Source organism: Macadamia integrifolia, chromosome 3 (assembly GCF_013358625.1).
Source record: "Macadamia integrifolia cultivar HAES 741 chromosome 3, SCU_Mint_v3, whole genome shotgun sequence".
NCBI classification, from domain to species: Eukaryota; Viridiplantae; Streptophyta; class Magnoliopsida; order Proteales; family Proteaceae; genus Macadamia; species Macadamia integrifolia.
This window is the reverse complement of record NC_056559.1, coordinates 15328771-15347532: the sequence shown is the minus strand read 5'-3', so window position 1 is coordinate 15347532 and position 18762 is coordinate 15328771. Positions and strand designations below refer to the sequence as shown.

Genomic DNA, 18762 nt, shown 5'->3' with positions numbered 1-18762 from the left:
AAGGAATTTCAAAAGGAGGAAAGGAGGTTAAAGTAACTGATAGGATATGAAGGGGATTAGAATTATAGGCCAGGGGTAGTTTTGGAAGCAATTATTGGGCATGGGTAAGTAGTAAATAAAGGTAGAATGGAAGGGGTATTAATATGGAGGTAAAACAAAAGAGGGACTTTTACATAAAAGAACAAATACTAAAGAACACAAATCAAGGGGTTTGAGGGGTATAATGGGAAAAACAAAATTAAAGGGTTTTAAAACACTCACGAGTCTTTCTTCTTCTACCTTCAGCCAACGTAAGAGGTGGAAAACCAGGGAGGCTTTGGATCAAGAGTACTCCTTCAATCGGCCTTTGTTTGGCCTAGAATTTCTGGTGAATATCCTCAAGAAGAGGCTCTATCAAACCCATAAAATAGATGCTTGGAACTGCAGGCTGGAAGGACACAGGAAGAACCTGAATTAGAGCCTGGCGGTAGATTAGAGATCAGACCTGAAATCTGTCTTGTAACTCACAGCAGAGGTCACATTCAGGTATGAATTTCTAAGGTTTAAACCACCTCAGAGTGAAGATCAAACGCCCAGAATTTGGAGGGAAAAGAAGAGGAGAGGAAAGAGAGCAATCCTCAGTTGTGAGGGTCTATTCCTTCGCCAGAACAGGGGAGGAGGGAAAAAAGAAAAAAGTAAACATGAGAGAGTCACGGCAGCCAAAGCTTCAGCCAAGTAAACATCCAATTTCAAATCAAATTTTCAAAAATCTAAACTGAGTTCTCCATTACAGGGCTATTTAAAGAAAAATAATGACATAATTTTGGAAGCTAATTAAAAATGGAAACTAAACCTAGATAGCAACTAAATAAAAATCAAATATAAATAAAAGACTGTTAATCTAATCTCTAACTAATAAAGGAAGTAAATAAAAATCAAATCTAAAGATAGCAACTAATTCCATCGTGCAACTGCATCAGCTCTCCCGGTCTTAAAAGAACTCGACTCCGTTGAGTTAGATCGTGCTCCCAAGATACCCTTGTAAGTTGCTCGTTGATGAGGTGGCACGTATCTCGAAGCAGAAGATGGGAACATAACACCAAGAGGAGGGAGGGTAGGTTGACGTGCCACTAGAGCAGGAGTCAGTCGACGACGTGGCATGTCTGATAATGCGTGTGACCTCATTAAGTACATACGACCTCCTTGCTTCACCTTGATGGTGTTCCGTGCACCATCATAGAGAATGCCTGCATGTCGCTGCCAAGGTCGCCCTAGAAGAATGTCACAATGTGCCAATGGGGTGACCAAACAGGTGACATGGTACTGTAACGGCCCAAACTGTAGGTGTACTCGAACAACTGCAGTGGCCTCTTCTCGAGCTGTGGGTCCAAAACCTCGCACATGAATCTTCTTGAAAAGCTGCTTTTGTGGAAGGTTGTGTGCTCGAACAAATTCAGCAGATATGAAGTTTGCTTCTGCCCCAGTATCAACAACTACATGAACATCAATAGGGTCGGAGCCGTGCAGGAGAGTCCCCTTCTGTCTGAAGAGAGGAGCTTTATCAACTAGTCTATTCGAAAAGGATGAAAGGCTAGCTGAATGAGCTTCAGGATGAAAGGCTAGCTGAATGAGCTTCTACATCCTCATCTTCATCATCGACAACATCATCGTCCTCGAGCGGATAAGGATATAAATGAAATTCATCTTCATTCTTCTCTGTCGGCTGCTTCTCTGCAACGTTCACAGAACGAGTCCTGTTGGGACACTTGTTGGAATAGTGACCCTTCTCGCCACAACTATGGCATATGATATTCTTCACCCCAACACTATCCTTGTTGAACTCTGACCTTTTCTCTTCAACTCTGCGAGCTTCAAGCTTCTTTTCCTCCATACGTGGTGGAGGTCTATGAACTGAAGGAGTCTTGAGCATACCCTTCCAATAAATGGACTTCTCTTCAGCTGTCTTGGCATGAGCCGCTGCCACATCAACAGACCTGAAATCAGTGTTAGCCAACTCAAGTCGAATCTCAGTACTTAATCCACTGATATATCGCATCACCCGTTGCTGGTCTGTTTCCTGAAGCCGACACCTTGAAGACAGTTTGTGGAATTCGAGGGTGTAAGAATCCACATCTTTGTTCCCTTGTTGCAAGTTAAGTAATTTATGAAACATTACCTTTTCATAATTAAGGGGAACAAATTTTTCAGTCAGGATCTGCTTCATGACCTCCCAATTGATAACTGGTCCAAGTCTTCTGACAAACCTTGCATGTAGTACATCATCCCACCATGAACAGGCATACCCAATAAACTTGGTGATGATGAGTTCACACTTCTTCACGTCTGGAAGAGACTTATACGCAAAAATTCTCTCAACTTTGGTAAGCCAGTCAAGAAATTCCTCAGGTCCCCTTTCACCACTGAACTCGGGAATCTCAACTTTGATGCCATAATCTCTGTCAGAAAATTGCCGGGTAACATCCTGGGGAACAACTGGATTAGATTGCTGCCTCTGAGGTGTGTCTTCGATCCGTAAAGTGTTGAGCTGAGGGGGTAATGTAGAGGATCCTTCTTCAGCTCGCTTGTCGGACCTCCTCATAAAGGCAATCATCTCTTCCATAAATTTATCAAACTTGGCTTCAGTCCTCTCAAGCCTAGCATCAGTATTCTGTTGGTTCTCGGCTAACTCACGATACAATTTGTGCAACTCAACATTGGTGATGTGACTCGCCATGGTTAGAAAATTACAGGAAAATTTTGCTCTGATACCACTTGATGCGGATCCGGGTTCCAAGAACAGGAATCGGATCGCTTAGGGCCCACAATAAAGTAGTAAATTCAAAATTTAAAGAATAATGGCAATTCTGTAAATAAACTGAAGTTTAAGGGAATGGCAATTAAGTAATTACCAGAAACTTAGAAAAGAGTGGCAGACTTGTAAATAAAAGGAATTTCAAAAGGAGGAAAGGAGGTTAAAGTAACTGATAGGATATGAAGGGGATTAGAATTATAGGCCAGGGGTAGTTTTGGAAGCAATTATTGGGCATGGGTAAGTAGTAAATAAAGGTGGAATGGAAGGGGTATTAATATGGAGGTAAAACAAAAGAGGGACTTTTACATAAAAGAACAAATACTAAAGGACACAACTCAAGGGGTTTGAGGGGTATAATGGGAAAAACAAAATTAAAGGGTTTTAAACCACTCACGAGTCTTTCTTCTTCTACCTTCAGCCAACGTAAGAGGTGGAAAACCAGGGAGGCTTTGGATCAAGAGTACTCCTTCAATCGGCCTTTGTTTGGCCTAGAATTTCTGGTGAATATCCTCAAGAAGAGGCTCTATCAAACCCATAAAATAGATGCTTGGAACTGCAGGCTGGAAGGACACAGGAAGAACCTGAATTAGAGCCTGGCGGTAGATTAGAGATCAGACCTGAAATCTGTCTTGTAACTCACAGCAGAGGTCACATTCAGGTATGAATTTCTAAGGTTTAAACCACCTCAGAGTGAAGATCAAACGCCCAGAATTTGGAGGGAAAAGAAGAGGAGAGGAAAGAGAGCAATCCTCAGTTGTGAGGGTCTATTCCTTCGCCAGAACAGGGGAGGAGGGAAAAAAAAAAAAGGTAAACATGAGAGAGTCACGGCAGCCAAAGCTTCAGCCAAGTAAACATCCAATTTCAAATCAAAATTTCAAATCTCTCAACTGAGTTCTCCATTACAGGGCTATTTAAAGAAAAATAATGACATAATTTTGGAAGCTAATTAAAAATGGAAACTAAACCTAGATAGCAACTAAATAAAAATCAAATATAAATAAAAGACTGTTAATCTAATCTCTAACTAATAAAGGAAGTAAATAAAAATCAAATCTAAAGATAGCAACTAATTCCATCGTGCAACTGCATCAATAAGTAAGTTAGATGATAATAATGAAACTCATGGTGCTGAATTTAGTGCTGTGGAAAGCATTAGTTAAGGATAACCAATGCCTAAATTTGTTTGAACAAATTGTAGTCGTATAATTTGTACTGGAATTTTTTTTTAAAAAATTGAGAAGTTAAAGACCAGCCTTTTTAATATTTGGTTAGGGGTCAACTCCAAGAATGCACTATGTAATAACTTGCATTTATTATTTGATCCACATGGAGGTGGAGATAACTTGCTCACTGGGCTAGCTTCTGGTGATGGCCCTGGATCCATAAGAACAACATTAATTTATCTTTTTTTTTCTTACCCCAGTTTTCTGTAAATGTAACTTCCTGTCAGCTTTCATTTTCCTACTCTCAGTTCTTATGAAGGACGTCTGTCGTTTCATTTTTATTCATTTATATCTTATATATATATATATATATATATCCTATTTGAGTCTATTTCTGAAGCTTGTTCAACTTTTATACCTCAATGTTCGACAGTTCCCAAAATAATGACATAAATCATTCGGGTATTGCTGAACCATATCTGGCATGGATGCATTCACGTTGTTTCATGTCAAAATAGATCATAAAATTTGAACAATTTTTGTGCCATAGTTATATTTTGTGTCATTTTATTATAGATAGTCTATATATTGTGTCATTATATTAAAGAGTTGCTTTAGGGAACTCAGGTGCTCCAGGAATCCTCATATCTTTCAAAATTTCAGGTGGTGCCAATGGAAAATCTGAGTGGCCGCAGACTAGTTGAAGCAGGAGATCTTTGTGAGAGGAGAAATGGTCATACAGTTCATTTTATTGATTTAGATACAATACAATATTTGTGATTTCTCATCAAGATATTCAAATGCTTAATTTTCTTTTGTTTTACAGGAAGGGGGGTTGACCTCAATAGAAATTGGAGTGTAGATTGGGGAAAGAAAGAGAAGGTTGGTTTGCTCTAGTATAATCATTTTCTCCAATTGTTTGTTTGCCACTTGGGTTGGCCCAATACTTACATAACTGGGTGTTTCATGGAGCAATTGACTTAGGCTACAGTGAGCTTGTTATTTGTCACTCACTCTAGAACTGATTATTTTCCCTCTTTTTCTTACTGGTTCACTTCCTCATTTGGATTAATTTTTTTCATTTCAATACAATGGAGGAATTATTGTGGTCCAATACATTTATTTCGTTTTCATCTTCTGAATTTTTTTATGTAGGATTATGATCCATATGAAGAAAATCCAGGAGTGGCTCCCTTCAGCGAACCTGAGACCCAGATAATGCGGAAAATCTCCAAATCATTTAACCCACACATATGGGTCAATGTGCACTCTGGAATGGAAGTAAGTATTGTTTGCCTTAATACTCATTTTTTACTGATTTTGTTACATGTTTCGTACCGGTTGTTTCAATCAAACTCTTGTGAGACATTAAGTTACCGAGTTAAAGTTGGTGGACTTTTGTATGTTAAACCCACCATATTCATCGCTAGAATGCAGTGTAAATATGAATCAAATTTGGGGATTGACATTATCTTTCCCCACCCCCCACCCCTTTTGTTTTTTCTTCTCTTTTTCGTTTCTCTATAACTTTTTGGACTTGTCTGACTTCTTTAACCAAAGTTTATTTTTTGCTCTCTCTCCCCTAGATGTATTTCGTGTTTTTTTTAATCAGAACAACCTATTTGAAGTTTCCAAAGCATAGAATGCCTCAACCTATTTGGAGTGTCAATGCAAGGGATTATCCCCCCATGAAAAAGAAAGGGGGGGGGGGAGGGGAGGGGGTAAAGAGAAGCATTCGTGGAGAAATGCTTTTTTGAGTGGTCTCATTGATGCATGTCACTGAAACTAAAAGGTGAATTCTATAGAACAGTTGTAAGACTAGCCATGATGTTTGAAGTTGAATGTTGGACTAGGAGGGGGTAGGTTACGTGTAGGTGAAATCGAGGTTGCCAACCGGGATAATCCTGATCGCATCAAAGGAATGAAGCAGCTAGCAACCTCCTTTTTCCATACATAGATTGATGAATAAGTACCAGGATGTTACTTAAAATGTCCATTCCTGCCGAAAAGTGAAGAAAAAATTAAAGCGCCTTAAACCTGTTGAAGACTCCTGGTCAAGATCAGCTTTTCCAAATTTTGATGTTGCTCTTGAAGGTACAAAAGGCAAATTAGAAGTTGCTGTTGTCTTTCTAAAAAATTAAAGCGCCTTAAACCTGTTCTTCAGTCCTTGTCAAGATCAGCTTTTTCAAATTTTGAGGTTGCTATTGAAGATACAAAAGGTAAATTAGAAATTGCTCTGGAGTTGATTGAAAGGGAGGGTATGAATGATGAATTGTTCAATTTGGAAGCGGATTCGAAAACAGCAATGTGAAGGTGCAGGAGTGTCATGAAAATTTGTGGGCGGAAAAATCCCAAATTCGGTGGATGTCCTAAGGGGATAGAAATTCAAAACAATTTCACCTTTGAATGAAGGTTTGGAGTGGAATAATATTATAAGATCTTTGAAGAAAGAGAATGGCTTACTTATCAATGATCAAACTCATATTGCCAAGTATGTGGAGAGTTTTAATGAGGAGTTCCACAAGAGCATTCCTTTGGTTGATCATATTGAGCTTCTCCAATGCATTCCCAAGGAAATTGATGATATTGATAATTTGGGAGGAGGCTATTCCTTCTAACGAGGAAGTCAACCAAGAAATTTGGGACCTAGACCTGGAGAGCTCCCCGAGACAAGATGTATTTTCAGGTGCCTTCTTCAGGTGTTGGGACTTTGTTGGTGAGAATTTTTCTGAAGTAATGAAATGTTTCTTCATGATGCAATTGCACGATGGATTTAGGAAAAAAAAAATCTTTTTATTTGATTTTTTTTTTTGTTTTAGAAACAATTTCTTTGAAATTAGTTAGTTTCTAATTTTAGATTAGTTTCCATGTTAAGCTAGTTGCCATTAATTTTTTATTTTTTCTTTATATTGGACATGTAATCGATGGAGAAATTTCAGTTTTAGAATTTTGGAGAATTAGAACTTGATGATTTTTTTTGGGTGAGAACCATGAATATGGCTGCCGGTGATTCTTTTCTTCTCCCTTTCTAATAATTTCTCTCTGTCCCTTATTTTCCCTTCTCTTCTTCTTCCTCTTTATTATTCTGGTTTCCTTCCCTTCCCTTCCCCTGTTCTGGGTGATCATCTCAGGCTTACGAGAAGTGTTGCTGAACCAATAAATCCCATCGATTGCATCTGGGATTTGGATCGAAGGTTTGGGTGCCATATGCGAACCAAACCCTTGAGCTTTATCCTTCAAAGCCCTCTTCCATAGTGAGCAGATCAACGAGTTGCAGATCATACCTGCAACTAACGCTGGTTCTGAGTTTCAGACTCAATACTCCATGTATTGCTTGAATTTGTGAACTATACTCATTAGGGTTGATCCAGCAAGCTTAGGCGACAGTAAATCTGGAATTTCTAAACTGTTGAAGGAGATTCCTGTGGCTGAAGCTCGATTCCTTTCTCCGGTGCCCAACGTGAACCCTTGGCTGTCATGAGGTTGGAGAACACATCAAAAGTAGGTTTTATTTCCTTCTTTCTGTTAACTCCCAGAATTACCCCTATTTTTTCCTCTTTTTCTTCCAACCTTTTGTCTTAATTTTGCTTGCTAGTTTACCCCTCCACCAAATCTTGGCTTTCTATTTACTAACTACCCATTATTACAAGTTTGCCATTCTTTTATAATTTCCATCTAATTACAGAATTGCCACTCTCCTTTTTAGCTTTTGTTTATTTACAATACTGCCATTACTCCTTAGATTTTGAATTTACTACTTTATTGTGGTCCCTAAGCGATCCGACTCCCTCGGATCTGCATCACTTCATTTCTTCTAAGGTCCTTGATGGAGGTAATAATTGTTTTGTTACTTTGATCCCCAAAGTTGAGGGGGGGCAGTCTTTTGACAAGTTTAGATCGATTCTGCATGGATAAATTTTTTTGTTAAAATCCTATCAAATATTTTGGCGTTGCTGTTGGCTCCTAAACTCTTGAGATTGGTGTCAGAGGAGCAGGGTGATTTTCAAAAAGGGAAGATCATTTTAATATTGGAATTGCTTCAGAGTTGGCAAATATTATGCACTCTGCTGCTCGTGGTGGGGGCATGGGCATCAAACTCGATGTTCAGAAGGCGTATAAGACTCTATCCTAGCATTTCCTTTTTTCCGTTCTGTAATGTTTCGGGTTCTCAGAAGCCTTTTGGCTACACCAAATTCTGGTTCCAACAAGGATCTCAATTCTTCCAAATGGAGGCCTTATGGGTTTTTTTGGAGTGGAAAGAGGTTTCGACAGGGAGTCCCGATTTCCCTTATGCTCTTCATCTTGGCATAGGAAGTATTTTGTTAAGAGTTGAATCAACTTCTGAAGAACGACTTTATTAAATCCCTCCTGGTCCTAGAGGTGTACGTGTGCCTAGCCATCTGCTCTTTGTGGATGATGTATTGATCTTTATGAATGCATCGATTATGCATGTTCGTAATCTAAAATATTTTGACTCAGTACCAAGAGTTCTCAGGTAAAAGGGTGAACCTAGAAAAGAGTAAATTATGCTTTTGGGAATTTATCTCCTCTCAGAAGGCAGAGAATATCTGAAGTATCGGTATCCTTGTGTGTTCCTTTCCCACTCGTTATTTGGGAGTGGAAATTTTTAAGCGCAGAGTATTAAGGGAGCCACTTCTTCCATATCGTGACAAGATCAAGGGTTCTTTGTCAGGTTGGAAAGGCAAAATCTTGCCTATGGCTGGTAGAGTGGAATTAGTAGAGTTTGTAATCTCAGGTTTTCTAGTTCACAATTTCTTTATTTATTGGTGGTCGGAGTCCTTAATTAAAACCATGGAGAGATGGATATAGAACTTTATTTTTTCAGGGGCTATAGAGTCTACCAAAAAAATTGCAGTGAAATGGGAGGTGATCTGTAAGCCACAGCATGAAGGGGGGGTGTAAGTGTAATATCCCGGCCCCATTAACCTTGCCACAATATTGTCCTCTTTGGCCATGTGCTTCAAGCCTTTAAAATGCATTATACCATGTTAAGAAGGCTAAAGGTTATCAACTAGCCCAGCAACCTCCCCTTAGGCGATGTGGGACTACAATTTGCATATCCTCACTGATCTCCTAAACTCCCTGGTACTTGTCGTATTTTTGGTGGGGACACCTCATTGATCTCCTAGCCGGGTTTGGTACACTTTCCGTATTCTTGGGTGTCACAGGGGGTTAGACATTCGACGGTTAAGAGAAGTGAATAAGACCTTACTTAGTAAGCTGGTTTGGCAGATCAAGCATGATCAGACTAAGATGAGCAAATTCTTTCGGGCTCAGTTTTGTTAATAAAGATGGATCCTTTAGAATAGGCTATAAATCCTCTTCAGTTTGGCCAAGAGTAAGGAGAATGTGGAGCTTTGTTTCAGTAAAGAGAGGTGGTCTGTGGGAAGGGGAAATAAAATCCGATTTTGGCAAGATAGATGGTTGAGTAGTGGAATTATCGGGTTTGGACCCTTCATTGTTTAAGGGTTTTGATACCTAGTTATCTGACTTCATAACTGACCACAGGTTGGTCTTTTCCATAGGTGGAGTTGCACTTCGTGAAGAACTGTTTTGTCTTGGCAAAGTCTAATACGATGCTCTCCGCCCCTATGGAAGATGTGTGTTTATGGTGCTTTACATCTTCTGGTTCCTTCTCTGTTTAATCAGCAGGGGAGGCACTACGTGTGAAGAAACATAAAGTGCCCTAGAAATTAGCAGTATGGGGAAACTCTCTTCAGCCTCAGCAATCTGTGTGTGGTTGGAAGTTGCTCCATGGTAAGCTCTTTACAGATGAGAAGGTAATGAATAGAGGAGTTTCTCTTCCCTCTAAGTGTGAGCTCTGCTTGTCAGAAACGGAATCCATTCCCCATGTCTTTAGGGAGTATTTGCTATATCGGTGTGGAATTTCTTTTTGGCATGTTTTAATATTGCGTGGCGACCATTTAACTCTATTACGGATTTGGTTATGTGGTGGAAGAGGAAAGCTTGCATTTTCTCTCTCAAAGAAGCGTGGCTGGCTGGCTTTGTATTAATTCCCTACTTCATTTGGTTGGAACGAAATTCACATTTTGGTAAGAAGGACTAAGGTGATATCCCAACCAGATTTGGGGTTTGATTAAAAGTGAAATCAAAATTTTATCGATTAATTTTAAAAATCAGATTTCCTCGTTGATGATCTTATCCAGTATAGAAGGATAGGTATTCACATCTCCCCTCTAAGGCACAAAGATCTCCTGGAAAATCTCTGGTGTCCTCTGCTAGAGTGGATGACAAAAAGGAAAAGGAGTGAAAATAAAATAACACAATAACAGTAACCATGTAAAAACACACTTGCATCGGGTCTGCTATATGGATCCTTGCCCTTCACTTGGCTCTATTCGAGGTATAGTTATTGTTGAGATGACCGTAGTTAGTCTTATTCTTACCTTGGTTAAGTTATATTATTTACTATTTATCGTAGTAAATCTTGTAGATAGGGTCGCTTAGTTAGCGTATCTTGTAGATAGGGATGCTTAGTCAGCGTTATCCTACTTCCCTTATTTGATTTATTGTAATCTTCTTGACCTTGGTCATTACTGACAAGCCAAATCATTCTCAAAATCTTTAATTCTCAACTTGATATTAGAGCCAAAAACCCCAAAAAGTTCTTTTTCCTTTTTTTTGGTTTTCTTCTCCGCCTTTAGGGGCCCTTGCCTCCTAGTCTAGCACGGTAGACTAAACCTTGTTCCATGCAAACCTAACCCTAATTCACTATGCCTTCCCACCACGCCTACGTCCGTTGCCACTGTGACTCCCTACACCTTTGCGTCTCCTAGTGCCCCGCTGCTGCCTGTGCCTCGCTGTCGCCTACCACCGCTGCTGCGCCTCTCATTGATGTTGCCACCTATTGCCGCCACTGTCTGCAACTTGCTACTGTGCCTCTCATCGTTGCTGTTGCCATCGCCTTGCACTGCGCCTGCTTACGCTGCACATGCCTGCTGCCGCTGCCTGCACCTACTTGTGCTTGCGCCTGTTGCTACCTGCGCTTTTTCTCCTTTAAGCTATGACTACTGTAAGTAATTATGCCAAGGATGTTGTGGTACCTACTGAAGGCCCCTGATGGACGCCGTTCAAGTACTCAGACCACTCTTCATCCTGGACCCATCAAACTTAATGGTCAGAACTACCTCACATAACCTCGTGCTTATCTTCTTACTATTCATGGGAATAACTTCTCTGGTTCTCTCATAGGAGTCACTCCTCAACCGACTGATCCTGCCGTTGCTAACATCTACTTAGCTAATGATGCCATTATTATGTCATTTCTGATAAATTCAATGGACCCTGCTATTAGTCCAAGCTTTGTCTTGTTCAACTTTGCTAAGGATCTCTGGGATGCATTGAAGTAAACCTATTTTCAGGGAGGGAACTATGCCCAAGTCTATGAGATTCGCTGTACTGTTCGTTCCACCACTCAGAAAGTGTTATTTCTCTTTGCGTATTATTCCACCTTATGCAGCCTCTGGCAATAGCTGGATTTCTATCATCCAGTCTTTATAGCTTGCCTTACTTATGCTGGTACACTTCAGACGGAGCGTGAAATGGAACAGGTATTTGACTTTCTGACAAGTTTCAACCCTGAATATGATCAGATCAGGGTACAGGTATTAGGTCGTGAGACTTTTCTGACTCTTCTCTAGGCATATAACTTGGTTTTATCTGAGGATCATCGTCGCTCTATTATGCTACACTCTATAGTTTCTGTTTGGTTTGCACTATTGGATACTCCAACTACGAAAACCCTGTGTAAGGGTTCTACCCCTCGGGAAATTGTTCAGTCGTCCTCACGATACCAGGGAGACATGCTGGAAGCTCCATGGTCATCCCAAGGGTGGGCGTAATAGAAAAACTGGAAGCAAGGCCCCTAGGCCTATCTGTCTAAGTTTGTTGATAGTGCCTCCGCAGTTGCACCGTTCTCTCCGGATCAAATGGCTGCTTCAAGCAACTATAACACCCAAATGGGAACTTCTCCTGCTTCTCCTGTGTCCAGCCTTGCTCAAACAGGTAGTTTCCTTGTTTGTTCCTCTCATTCTCCTTTATGGTTACTTGATTCGGGTACTACCGATCACATGACAAATAACTCTAAGGTCTTCCATACCTATATTCCTTGTTTCAGTAGGGATAAGGTATGTGTGGCTAACGGTTCCTTGGCCCCCCATTTCTGGTAAATGTTTCATTTCCTGTACCTCTACAATTTCTCTTTCATCTGTGTTGCATGTCCCTAAATTATGTGCTAACTTTGTTTCCATCTATCGCTTAACCAACGAGTTGAATTGTTCTGTTCACTTTTTTCTACCCGCTGCCTTTTTCAGGATCTGGTGACGGGTGCAACGATTGGGTATGGTCAGGTCCGTGATGGGCTCTACTACTTGGATTCTCCACCGGCTGTGCCTCCTGTGGCAGCACATACTCTCTGTTCTGATCGTTCTCTCTCTCAACTCCACCAATGGCACCATCGTCTAGGACATCCTTCTTTTCATATTTTACGTCTCATGTTTCCTGCTTTAGTTAAACATTGTGGTTTGAACCAACTTAAGTGTGATGTATGTGAGTTTTCTAAACATACACGCACCTCTTACTTTCCTACTGAAAATAAAAGTGATATTCCTTTTTCTATTATCCATTCAGATTTCTGGGGTCTTTCTCGGACAATTAATAGGAATGGCTTTGGTTTATTACTTTTATTGATAACTATACTCGTCTGACATCGGTATATTTATTGTATAATAAGTCTGATGTTTTCTCATTTTAAATCTTTTCATGCCATGCTTCGTACCTAATTTGATGCCACTGTACGAGTCCTTCGTATTGATAATGGCACTGAGTATATAGATGGGGAGTTTCAGGAATACTTTGATTCTCAGGGCATTCTCTCCCAAACTTCTTGTGTTAGGACCCCTAAACAAAATGGGATTCCAGAGCACAAGAATCGTCATCTCCTTGATGTTGCTCGGGCTCTAATGTTTGCTGCTGGTGTTCCTAAATATCTCTAGGGCGATGCTGTTCTTACTACTGCCACCTTATTAACCGGGTGCCCTCTATTGCACTTAACTTTAAGCGCCTAATTTCTTTTCTTCTTGATCCTACAATTGTTTCTAGTCCTCCTCGGGTATTTGGGTGTGTTTGTTTTGCCCATAATTCCTCTCCTTCAAGGTCCAAGCTTGATCCTTGGACTCTAAAGTGTGTTTTCCTTGGTTACTCAGCTTCTCAAAAGGGGTATCAGTGTTATCACCCTCCTACTCGCTGCTTGTATGTCACCATTGATGTCATTTTTCATGGTCTGAGGTGCATTTCACATCACCTCTTTAGGGGGAGAGTCTTGAGGAAGAGCCTCCTTTTGTTATTGATACGTCTCCTGTTCAGGGTATCCCTCCCGCTCAGGGGGAGCCACCAGATCAGCCTGTATGAGATGTGATCACTTACACTCGAAGGTCCAAGGAGCAAGACACCATTAGTAACCAGCCATACCCTTCTGAAGCACCTCCATCGGATCCACCAGTATCAGGTAATACTTCTCCCATACTTGATATCGTTACTTCTTCAGAGCCTCTATACTTGATATTATACCTTTTGCCCATCTCCAATTTTGTTTCCAATGCATCTTTATCTCCCTCCTATAGGGTCTTTATTTCTTCGTTGTCTTCTATGTCTACTCCACTGGGTTGGAAAGAAGCCATAAATGATCCAAAGTGGAAAGCTGCATTGGTTGAGGAAATGTTGGCATTGGATAAAAATGGTACATGGGAACTTGTTCTTCCTCCTCAGGGAAAGAAATTATTTGGGTGCAAGTGGGTGTTTACGGTTAATCAGAATGCTGATGGGATAGTTGAGCGGTACAAGGCATGCTTGGTGGCCAAGGGCTTTACCCAAACCTATGGGATTGATTACCAGGAAACCTTTGCCCTAGTTGCAAAGATGAACTCTATTAGGGCATTGCTATCTGTTGTTGCAAATCTGTGATGGAATCTCCAACAATTGGATGTCAAGAATGCGTTCTTAAATGAAGATCTTAAAGAGGAAATTTATATGGGTGTTCCTCCTGGCTTTGCAACTCCTTCCAGTGCTAGACGTAGACAATCAAGCAGTCTCCTAGGGCATGGTTTGGCCGGTTTATGAAAGCTATAATAAGCTTTGGATGACATATTGTTCACAAAGGTGAAAGGTAATCAGGTCACTGCTCTGATTGTCTACTTTGACGATACTGTGATTATTGGTAACAATGATGAGGAGATATCCAACCTTAAGGCCTTACTAGCGATAGAGTTTGAGACTGGACCTAGGGCCCCTTCAGTATTTCCTTGGGATTGAAGTGGCTAGATCTAACAGAGGTATCTTCATTTCCCAAAGGAAGTATGTTTTGGATCTCCTTAGTGAAACCGGTATACTTGGGTGCAACCCTATAGATGCCCCTATGGAGGTCAATCATCAGCTGAGCAGTGCAATGGGTGACTTTGTTGATAAAGAGCAGTACTAGAGACTTGTTGGCCATCTAATCTACTAGTCCCACACCAGACCCGATATTGCTTATGCTGTGGGTATTGTTAGCCATTTTGTTTATGATCCCAGGACACCTCACTTTGATGTTGAGTACCGGATCCTATGATACTTGAAATTCGCTTTTGGAAAGGGTATTTTGTATTCTAATCAGGGGCACTTGAAGATTGAAGCCTTTACTGATGTTGACTGGGTTGGATCTATTAATGATCAGCGATCTACCTTTGGGTATTGTACTTTCCTTTGAGGGAACCTTGTTACTTGGCGTAGCAAGAAACAATTCGTGGTATCTTGGTCTAGTGCTGAAGCTGAGTATCGCATAATGGACCAAGGGATTTGTGAGTTTGTTTGGCTTAAGAGCCTATTGAGTGATCTCCGAGTTAATGTTGAAGGTCCTATGCGTCTGTATTGTGATAACAAGGCAGCGATCAGCATCGCTCACAACCCCATACAGCATGATAGGACCAAGCATATTGAGATTGATTGACACTTCATCTAAGAGAAGCTTGACCAAGGGACTTTCTGCATTCCCTTTGTTAGTACTACAAATCAGTTAGATGATATGTTTACCAAGGCTGTTCACTGTAAGGCATTTCATCCTCTTGTTTCCAAGTTGGGCATATATGATATATTTGCACCGACTTAAGGGGGAGTGTTGAGATAATCGTAATTAGTCTTATTTTTACCTTGGTTAAGTTTTATTATTTACTATATACCGTAGTAAATCTTTTAGATAGGGACGCTTAGTCAACGTTATTTTACTTCTCTTATTTGATTTATTTTAATCTTCTTTTAAATAAGAAAGACCTTTGTCATTACTGACAAGTTAAATCATTCTCTAAATCTTTGGTTCTCAACTGTTATTAAGGCAGAAAGGCGACGGAGGCGTCTTTCGAAGAGCTTTGGCGATAGGGCAGGCATAAGGCATCGCCTTATCGATAAAGCATTCTAGTGTTGTTTTTTTATGTAACCATTTTATGTGGCACAAATAGCATATTAAAAATTATATAATTCTACTTGTATACTAAATAAATATTAATGATTCATACCAATGCAAGATATTTATAGGAAAAACAAATCAATAAAGTAAATATACTGAGTTCACCTTCATCATAGCATATAATATAATTGTGAAACAAAATTATAAATATACGGAAAAATGGTTGTTAAAATATGTAAGTATTTATTATACTTATCTCTATGGGAACTAGAAGGGAAAAAAAGAGAACAATGTTTTCTGGCCAAATTTCCATATGCATGTAAAACAACCACGTGAAGTACATGTGAATAGAGAAGAGAAATGCAGATTTGAATAATAAAAGAGACATACAAGTTTCGATCTCATTGAAGAAACATCATCACTACTGCTAACTTCCCTACCACCGTCGCTGCCTTGACTAATAGTCATAGATAATAATAAACTAAATAGAAGAGAAAGAGATGAGGCAATGTTTGGTAACATAGAACTTGAAGGAAAAAAAAAAAAAGAGAAGAAGAAGAAAAAACATAAGAGAGAGATGTGGCTCTGTTCGGTAACATAGAACTTAAAAAAAATAAATAAATAAATAAAAGAAGAAAAATAAGAAAAGGAGTACCTTGCCGGAGCTGGAATGGCCTGAGGTAGGCTCACCGGAGGAAGAATCGCTGGAGGAGAGTCGCCGGATCTGAAATTGACGAAAGAAGGAACATTGGTGCCCTGGTTCTCCTAAACAAAGAAGAAAACAATCAAAAGGACTTTGCAATTTGTGATTTGTTCAACCAAATTGTGGTTTTTGACTTTATATAGACTTGATCCTATAGTTCTCATGGTTACAGAATTCCCATAGACCTCCCAATCATAGAAAAATATATGGAATATATGGCAATACATTTAAAAATAACAAACAAAAACATAGAAGGCGTAGTAAGGCATCTTAAGGCGTTGCCTTAGCTATTAAGGTGGCCATCTTATGTGAAACCCATAGAGTGGGTGACTGCCTTTGCCTAACCATATCGCCTTGAAGCCTAGGGCGTCGCCTTAGGGATGCATTGGCAATGTCTTAATAACTATGATTTGAGGTCATACTTGGGCAAGATCTAAACTGCTATTAAGGTGGCCATCTTATGTGAAACCCATAGAGTGGGTGACTGCCTTTGCCTAACCATATCGCCTTGAAGCCTAGGGCGTCGCCTTAGGGATGCATTGGCAATGTCTTAATAACTATGATTTGAGGTCATACTTGGGCAAGATCTAAACTGCTATTAAGGTGGCCATCTTATGTGAAACCCATAGAGTGGGTGACTGCCTTTGCCTAACCATATCGCCTTGAAGCCTAGGGCGTCGCCTTAGGGATGCATTGGCAATGTCTTAATAACTATGATTTGAGGTCATACTTGGGCAAGACCTAAACTATGCAAGTATATGATTATATAGAAATAAAAGGGAAATTCAGGGGAGGCATACATGAGTAATCCCCTTGTTTGAATGTGGATTCTGAATATAACTGTGTTGCTCAGGGTTCTTTATTTCTAGTTTTTCTTTGTTTCTTGTTATTTTTACTGTCTCCTCTTTTTTCCTTCGATTCTCTTGTTGAGACTATCTTATCTTCAAATTATTACATTCTTATGTCAAAAAGTTGCTTTGTCCAGGCTCTGTTCATGCCGTATGACCACAGAAACACTACTCCAGATGGTTCGAGTTCAGACATAATGAGAATGATGCTCAAAGATTTAAATCATCTTCACTGCCACGACCGTTGCTCAATTGGGTCAGGGGGCGGCTCTGTTGGGTGGGTATCAATTATAATGAGAACGTAGATAGTAAGATGATATTACAAAAATTTAAAGTGGTCATTCTATAATAATTCATAATTTGACTACCATTTCCTTGACTTCCATGATAGTAAAAATGATCAGAATGGATCCAGTGCTTCGACCATTTACTCCAAAATTTAAAATTATCTTAGCATTTCAAGAGAACCAATGATCACTTTTTTCAGCTGTAAGTTATAAAGCATCCTTATTCTTGCATTTGAAAAAAAGAAGAGCGAGCAATAGAAGACCATGTTCTTGATTTTTTTTTTTGTTTTGTTCCCTTAGTTCAAGGTTATTCCAGATTTCCACCTTGTTTTCTTTAAGCTACGCCTCCATCCATTCTTCTCATTTGGTTTGTTTTTGTTTTTTGCTTATTTATTTATTTTATCAAATAACTTTAGGAAGCGTAGAATCCGGCATTCTTTTCAAACCTAAGTGTAAAACTGTTATAGTTTTTATTCAATTGTATTAACATGCTAGCATTGCAGGCCTACCTAAAATTTTGCCAAGAATAGGAATTCTGTAGTGGATATCCTAAAAATAAAAACCACAAAACTATTTTGAGTAGTGATGTTAATAATCTCAAGTTTCAGCACCAAGGAGTCTGCAATCCATTATGTTTGAACCATGAACTGTATGCGATCAAGAGTGTATACATTATACACTACTGATTGCAGGATACTTGGTCTTGAACCCTGGAGCTACTTTTTGGGTAACCAGTTCCATTATTTTGGCATTTTCCCCACAAGTATTTCTTTCTTAGTTTTCATTTTGTGTTTTTAATGGATTCTCCATGGACATGCTTATAAGTCCTACATAATTTCAGGTATCTGGCTCATGGGACTGCTACAGATTACATGTATGACATAGTCAAGGTGCCCATGGCATTCACGTTTGAGGTTAGAATGACAGGAACTTTCTTCTCGGTTGTTGCTTGAGGGATTAATCCATGGAGATATTATGTATTTATGTCTCTATTTTACAGATTTATGGAGATGTAGAGGCCTCATCAAAAGACTGCTTTAAAATGTTCAATCCAATTGACCTGAGCACGTTCAATGTATGTGATTCACTGTTAAAACAGATGCTCCTGCTTTCCTTATAATTGTTAACAGGCTCATTATGTTTTTCCTTTTCGGCTTCATGGTTTCAGAGAGTTCTCAACAACTGGTGTGCCGCATTCTTGACGATTTTCCAGAAGGGGCCACACCATCTGGGATTCATTTCAGGGTCCTCAGCTAATTTACAGGAATGGATATCCATAAATGATTATTTAGATGGGTACTTGATGGAGAGGAGCAGTAGGTACGGGAAGAAGAAGGAGGTTCTTGAGCTTGGGATGCAGGAGATAAGGACTTATTTCAGGCTCTTTCTACTGTCTTCAGTGCTCTTGTTGTTCATGTTCTGTTCTAGGATTTCAAAGGCCAAGTATAGTAGATCAGTAGTTTCTGGCATGCCATTCTGATTTTTTTTTTTTTT

At 39.7% G+C, this 18762-nt stretch overlaps 1 protein-coding gene across 2 annotated transcripts in view; it reads left to right on the top strand.

Annotated features, from left to right (window-relative positions):
* Positions 1-18756, top strand: part of LOC122074659 (metallocarboxypeptidase A-like protein TRV_02598) — a 25513-nt gene extending 6757 nt beyond the window's left edge. For both annotated transcript variants that reach the window (XM_042639579.1, XM_042639580.1), the window contains exons 5-11: positions 4618-4687; positions 4781-4836; positions 5110-5235; positions 17119-17258; positions 18110-18182; positions 18269-18343; positions 18437-18756. In XM_042639579.1, the coding sequence (XP_042495513.1) occupies positions 4618-4687; positions 4781-4836; positions 5110-5235; positions 17119-17258; positions 18110-18182; positions 18269-18343; positions 18437-18748 (852 nt within the window). In that variant the 3' untranslated portion in view covers positions 18749-18756. The remainder of the gene's footprint in view (positions 1-4617; positions 4688-4780; positions 4837-5109; positions 5236-17118; positions 17259-18109; positions 18183-18268; positions 18344-18436) is intronic.
* The last annotated feature ends 6 nt before the right edge of the window (positions 18757-18762 follow it).